Here is a 7,500-nt window from a genome sequence, read left to right as displayed (position 1 = left end):
TATGCGATACAGAGATATGACAGTTGATTGTTTGTGTATGTGTCTTTATTGCTTTCTCACTGTGTGTGCGTGTGTGTGTGTGTTTACAGGGAGTGCTCACTCAGACGAGAAGGAGGCTCTGATGTCAGAGCTGAAGATTCTCAGTCACCTCGGGCAGCACAAGCACATCGTCAATCTCCTGGGAGCCTGCACACATGGAGGTACATACTTACACACACACACACACACACACACATGGACGCACGCACGCACACACACACATGAACGCACACACACACACACACACACACACATGGAGGTACACACTTACACACACACACATGGAGGTACATTCTTACACACACACACACGCACACACACACACACACACACGTGCACACACACAGACGCACGCACACACACACGGACGCACGCGCACGCACACACACACACACACGGACGGACGCACACACACACACACACACACACACACACACGGATGCACGCACACACGCACGCACGCACGCACGCACACGAACGCAACTTGTGTGTGTATGGTGGGTGTCTATGAAGGATGAATGTGTGTGTGTGCTTAAGAGTATATACTGTATCTGCATGCTAATATCTGTGTGTACAGCATGCTTCAGGTTCTAGAAGTTTCTGCCCCCCCCCCCCCCCCCGCGTTGTCCTCCTAGGTCCTGTGCTGGTCATCACTGAGTACTGTTGCCATGGTGACCTGTTGAACTTCCTGCGAGGGAAAGCGGAGAGCTTCCTGAGCGTGGTGCTGACCCTCCCGCCCACCCCTGAGGACACCAGCGACTACAAGAACCTGCTGGGAGGACCCAAGTTCATACGCAGGTTCCACAAACTCACTGCTGCATACTCACGTCAATACTTAAAACTCACTGCTGCATCCTCACGTCAACACTTAAAACTCACGTCTGCATACTCAATTCAACACTCATGTCTGCATAGTCAATTTAATACTTACAGTAACACTCACGTCTGCATACTCAATTCAACACTTAACACTCATATCTGCATACTCAATTCAACTCTTAAAACTCACTGCTGCATACTCAATTCAACACTTAAAACTCACGTCTGCATACACAATTCAACACTTAAAACTCATGTCTGCATACTTAATTCAACACTTGCACTCTCATCTGCATACTCAATTCAACACTTGAAACTCATGCCTGCATACTTAATTCAACACTTCTTAATTCAACACTTAAAATGTACGTCTGCATACTCGATTCAACACTTAAAACTCAAGTCTGCATACTCAATTCAACACTTAACACTCATGTCTGCATACTCAATTCAACACTTAAAGTAACACTCATATCTGCATACTCAATTCAACTCTTAAAACCCACTGCTGCATACTCAATTCAACACTTAAAACTCACGTCTGCATATTCAATTCAACACTTAAAACTCATGTCTGCATACTCAATTTAACACTTAAAACTCATGTCTGCATACTTAATTCAACACTTGCACTCTCATCTGCATACTCAATTCAACACTTGAAACTCACGTCTGCATACTTAATTCAACACCTAAAACGCACGTCTGCATACTCAATTCAACACTTAAAACTCATGTCTGCATACTCAATTCAACACTTGAAACTCACGTCTGCATACTCAATTCAACTCTTAAAACTCACGTCTGCATACTTAAAGGAAAATTCCGGTATTTAGCACTTTGAGTCCCTTTTCTGGTTTGTTTTGGATGAACTAGAGTGATGGACACCGACATTTTGACGATTGGTCCTGTCTCGACTTTTCTGACTCGTTTTGAATCGCTTTTGACTACTCAGAGTGGCTGCCAACAGGCATACTCAAACATGTCCTAAAACAACCCTTAACGTTCGTTTTCAAAACTGTGCAACTCACCGAGTGGTTAGTGGTGTTCGTTGATTATTAAAATCAAATATATCGACGCAATGTATGATTTCCAGCCGTCTTATTTGCTATTGTGGAACTATTTTTTCAGACACCGCACAACCGCGTATAAACTTCCGCTCAATATTTGAACCTGAAGCATAGTTGGAAGCATAGACGGTGGCGCAGTAATATCAACGTGCAATGAGTCTTCCAACAGAAATCAATGGGATTTTACAAAATGCCAAATAAAACACGACAAAAACTGTATTCCGCTACACTACTTGTTTTGGAACATCAATGAACACCACTAACCACTCGGTGAGTTGCACAGTTTTGAAAAGGAACGTTAAGGGTTGTTTTAGGACATGTTTGAGTATGCCTGTTAGTATGCAGCCACTCTGAGTAGTCAAAGGCGATTCAAAACGAGTCAGAGAAGTCGATACAGGACCAATCGTCAAAATTTCGGTGTCCACCACTCTAGTTCATCCAAAACAAACCAGAAAAGGTACTCAAAGTGCTAAATACCGGAATTTTCCTATTTTCAACACTTCTTAATTCAACACTTAAAACTCACGTCTGCATACTCAATTCAACACTTAAAACTCACGTCTGCATACTTAATTCAACACTTAAAACTCTGAGTAGAGTTTCTAGTTTGTATTAGCCTTTAAAGTAAAGTCAGCAATCCGAGTAGTGCTTCTAGTTTGTATTAGCTTTAAAGGTGAAGGCAGCAATTTGTCAGTCAAGAAGTGCTGTTGACTGGTTTGTCTGTGACTCCACAAACCAAATGAAAGCACAGTGTTGATTGGATGATAATGTTTATGTCTCAGCCGAAGTGACACGTTTCCTATTCAGAGAGACTGTGTACGAACGCCGGTTGGCTTTTCACGGCCTATCTGGAGCCATTTGCTCGGTCTGACAAAAAATGGAGCAGAATTATTTGACTGGTGTTAATTTGACTGTTTTGACAGCCAGCTGTGAAGCAGTTTTGTTTTAAATGTTAGTTAAATGTTAGTTATAGTTATATAAAAAGTTATTTTTGTTTATTTAGCCTGAATGCAACAGATTAAGACTAACAGGTGCTGTTGTTTCTCTCCAACCTTATATCCAACACTCTCTCTCACACACACACACACACACACACACACACACACACACACACACACACACACAGTGACAGTGGAATCTCCAGCACTTGTTCTGACAGCTACCTGGACATGAGGCCGGTTCCAGGACCTGGTGGCTCTCAAGGTAAGAATAGAAACTCATGTGCACACACGCATGCACACACCACACACACACACACAGATTCTCTATAAGTAAGATCAGAAATTCACACACATACACATATCCAGAGAAAGGCAGCTGGGATCATACCATTGTGTGTGTGTGTGTGTGTGTGTGTGTGTTCAGCCCTGTCATGTGGTCAGGACAGAGATTCATGGCCAGTGGATATGGACGATCTCCTGCGGTTCTCCCTCCAGGTGGCCCAGGGCCTTGAGTTTCTTGCCAATCAGAACGTGAGTCACTTTAGGGCTCCACTTATGGTTCCCCTGGGCCCGGGGTTCTTATGGTTCCCCCTGGGGTTATTATGGTTCCCCTGGGTGTGTGTGTGTGTGTGTGTGTTTGTACCCCCCAGGGTGTGTGTGTGTGTGTGTGTGTGTGTGTACCCTCAACAGGGTGTGTGTGTGTGTGTGTGTTTGTACCCTCAACAGGGTGTGTGTGTGTGTGTGTGTGTGTGTGTGTGTGTGTGTGTGTTTGTACCCTCAACAGGGTGTGTGTGTGTGTGTTTGTACCCCCCCACCAGGGTGTGTGTCACCTGTAACTGTTTCACCATTTCACTAAAATGACTGGCTTTGATAAAGCCTGACAAACATCTCATGTAGGTGTGTGTGTGTGTGTGTGTGTGTGTGTGTGTGTGTGTGTGTGTGTGTGTGTGTGTGTTGGTTAGTGTATTCATAGAGACGTGGCGGCACGTAACGTTCTCCTGGCGGAGGGTAGAGTGGCGAAGATCTGTGACTTTGGGCTGGCCCGTGACATTATGAACGACTCAAACTATGTCGTCAAGGGAAATGTGAGTGAATCAGAACACATCAGACCAAACACACACACACCCACACGCATACACCCACACACATACACCCACACACACACACCCACACACATACACCCACACACATATGAAAACATTTAAATATCTAAAACACACCCATGTGTTTGTGTGTATGTGTGCGTGTGTGTGTAGGCTCGTCTGCCTGTGAAATGGATGGCCCCAGAGAGCATCTTTGAGTGTGTGTACACAGTGCAGAGTGATGTCTGGTCCTACGGCATCCTCCTCTGGGAGATCTTCTCTCTGGGTAAGAAAACTAACACACACACACACAACCCCTGACACACACATGCACACACACACAACCCCTGACACACACAAGCACACACACACACACATACACACAGACAGACTATATTTCTCTCTCTCACACACACACACACACACACACACACACACACACACACACACGCTGTGGTGATGGAGGTGTGTCTCTCTCACACACACACACACACACACACACACGTTGTGGTGATGGAGGTGTGTCTCTCTCACACACACACACACACACACACACACACACAGACGTTGTGGTGATGGTGGTGTGTCTCTCTCACACACACACACACGTTGTGGTGATGGAGGTGTGTCTCTCTGTCGTGGCAGGTAAGAGTCCGTACCCCAGCATCCTGGTTGACTCCAAGTTCTACAAGATGATCAAGTGTGGCTACCAGATGCAGCGACCTGACTTCTCCCCTCCTGAGATGTGAGGACACACACACACACACACACACACACACACAGAGCCTCATCAACTAAGCACTCTTCATCACATCTGGACACACATGATCTGGGTGAGAGGATTCAGGCTCTGATGTCTGTAGAAGAATCAGAGCCCTCATCTGCTGTGCCTTGCATGCTGTGTGTGTGTGTGTGTGTGTGTTAGCATGCTCCCAAAATAACCATGAGACGACTGGACTGAGTCAGTGGCGCCTGTTTCTCCTTTGTGTGTGTGTGTGTGCGTGTTTGTGTGTGTGTGTGTGTGTGTGTGTGTGTGTGTGCGCGCGTGTGTGTGCACATGTTTGTGTGCGTGTGTGTGTGCGTGCATGTTTGTGTGTGTGCGTTTGTGTGTTTGTGTGTTAGCTCTGCTGTTAGTTCTGCGTGTTAAACACATGATCCAAAAGCGAGGCAGCCATTTTGCTTCCATTTCACGCCTCTCCCTCTCTCTTTCTCTCTCTCTCCCTCTCTCTCTCTCTCCCCCCTTGCTTATTTCTCTCTCTCCCTCTTTCTCTCTCTCTCCTTCCCTCTTTCTCTCTCTCTCCCCCCTTGCTTATTTCTCTCTCTCTCCCTCCCTCTTTCTCTCTCTCCCCCCTTGCTTATTTCTCCCTCTCTCTTTCTCTCCCCCCTTGCTTATTTCTCTCTCTCTCCCTCCCTCTTTCTCTCTCTCTCCCTCCCTCTTTCTCTCTCTCTCCCCCCTTGCTTATTTCTCTCTCTCTCCCTCTCTCTCTCTACACCCCCCTTTCTGTTTCTCCTTCTGAATCGGTGACCTCTCCTCCTCATGAGCATGCATACAGGGTCAAAAACACTCTTTCACACACACACACACACACACTCACACACACACAAAGAGAGAGGGAGAGGGAGAGAGATAGAGAGAGGAAGAGATAGCTAGAGGGAGAGAGGGAGAGAGAATTCTGCAGTGTTACAAAAGGACAAAAAACATGTGCCTCACAGATAACAAAACCTCACACTGGGTTGAAATTAACTGAAAACAACTGAATGTGTGTGTGTGTGTGTGTGTGTGTGTGTGTGTAGGTACTCTATTATGAGGATGTGCTGGACCTTGGAGCCTACGGAGCGTCCCACCTTCAGTAAGATCTGCAGCATGATCCAGAGGCTACTGGGAGACGAAGTGGAGCCGGACACCATGGTACACACACACGCACACACACACACACACACATATGCAGATACACACATACAGACACACACACACACTCACACATATGCAGATAAACACATACAGACACACACACACACACACACACATATATGCAGATACAGATACACACATACAGACAAACACACACACACACACACACATGCACACACACATATGCAGATACACACATACAGACACACACACACACACACATATGCAGATACACACATACAGACACACACACATATGACAAGTTCTGTGTTCCTTTTTCTCTGTACGAATAATGTTCTGTGTTCCTACGTGCTGTAATGTGTGTGTGTATGTGTTTGTGTGTGTGCTGTGTAGGGAACCTATCAGAACACTGAGCAGCTGAAGCAGGAGGAGCCGGTGGGATCATGTGATGAGCTCAAGTGCACCGAGGAGTCATGTGACCAGTCACATGATGCAGAACAGGAAGAGGAGCAGCCGCTTATGAAGACCAACAATTACCAGTTCTGCTGAGAGATCAGACTCACACACACACACACTGAGCCTCTCTGCTGAGATCACTTCAAACATACACACCACCAAACACGTACTCTCTTTTAAACACACACACACACACTGACCCTCTCTGCTGAGATCACTTCAAACATACACACCACCAAACACGTACTCTCTTTTACACACACACACACACAGCTACTCTCTTTTACACACACACACAGCTACTGTATATTGTCTTCATTAGTTTAGCCATAATCATGTTAAAGTGTCCTTAAGCTACTGTATGTATGAGAATACTTCATGTGTTGTATGCAGTTTAGTGAGCCTGCAGCTCTACCTAGACTGATGCAGTTCAGTGTGTGAATGCGTCCTGCAGTTCAGTGTGTGAATGCATCCTGCTGCTCCCATGTGATAGGTATCTACCGTGTGGGAAGCTGGAGCCAATCCAGATTAATCTAAAGTGGATCTGGAGCCAATCTGAATTCAATCTAGAGTGGATCTGAATTTGCTGAAGGGGGGGTCAGGTGTTCTCCATTCCTTTTTCTCTACTGCATTCTGTGTGTTTGACCCTCTGGACACATGTGTGTGTGAGACATCCATCTTTAGATAAATCAGAATAGTAGAGGTTCTGGGAACTAGTCTTACTCACAACGGAGTTTCCTTCTCATTCCCCGAACAAGTACATCTTTTTTATTTCTGTCTGTGTGTGTGTGTGTGTGTGAGAGAGAGAGAGAGACAGAGTGTGTGTCTGTGTGTGTGAGAGAAAGAGAGAGAGAGAGAGTGTGTGTGGGTGTGTGTGTGGTTCCTCCTTTGCTTTCTGTCTGACTGGAGTGGACCCATCCTCTTCCTTCTAATATGAATCGGTCAGATGCAAGAGACTTGACCTGACATACTTCACCACACATTCTAGTTGCCATGAGAGCCTTTGCAGGGCACAGATTTGACAGTACTGAGGCCTGTATCCTAGAACTGAAGCCTGGGAAATAATGTTTTTGTTTGGTTGCTATGGTTTTCTGTGATGTAGCACTCAGCGGATACTGCCAAATGACCACTAACTGACCTCATCACTGGACCTCAAGTCTTTCTCTTAGGGTCAGGATGTCGTAATCTCTTTAACTCATGAAGCTGCAGAGTTGCAGTAT

At 45.7% G+C, this 7,500-nt stretch overlaps 1 protein-coding gene across 4 annotated transcripts in view; it reads left to right on the top strand.

Moving 5' to 3' along the window:
- Window positions 1–7,500, top strand: part of LOC121681270 (macrophage colony-stimulating factor 1 receptor-like) — a 55,708-nt gene that overhangs the window by 47,096 nt on the left and 1,112 nt on the right. For 3 of the 4 annotated variants that reach the window (XR_006022050.1, XR_006022048.1, XM_042060908.1), the window contains exons 13-21: window positions 90–200; window positions 675–837; window positions 3,055–3,131; window positions 3,294–3,400; window positions 3,832–3,954; window positions 4,126–4,237; window positions 4,597–4,696; window positions 5,746–5,860; window positions 6,218–7,500. The exon at window positions 6,218–7,500 is cut by the window's right edge. Coding sequence is in view for 1 of the 4 variants with exons in the window: in XM_042060908.1 (XP_041916842.1) it covers window positions 90–200; window positions 675–837; window positions 3,055–3,131; window positions 3,294–3,400; window positions 3,832–3,954; window positions 4,126–4,237; window positions 4,597–4,696; window positions 5,746–5,860; window positions 6,218–6,373 (1,064 nt within the window). In the remaining 3 variants the exon portion in view is untranslated. The remainder of the gene's footprint in view (window positions 1–89; window positions 201–674; window positions 838–3,054; window positions 3,132–3,293; window positions 3,401–3,831; window positions 3,955–4,125; window positions 4,238–4,596; window positions 4,697–5,745; window positions 5,861–6,217) is intronic. The other variant, XR_006022047.1, reaches the window with a different exon arrangement.

This window comes from Alosa sapidissima, chromosome 14 (assembly GCF_018492685.1).
Source record: "Alosa sapidissima isolate fAloSap1 chromosome 14, fAloSap1.pri, whole genome shotgun sequence".
Lineage (NCBI taxonomy): Eukaryota > Metazoa > Chordata > Actinopteri > Clupeiformes > Clupeidae > Alosa > Alosa sapidissima.
The sequence above is the reverse complement of the archived record's forward strand: the minus strand, read 5'-3'. Positions and strand labels throughout refer to the sequence as shown.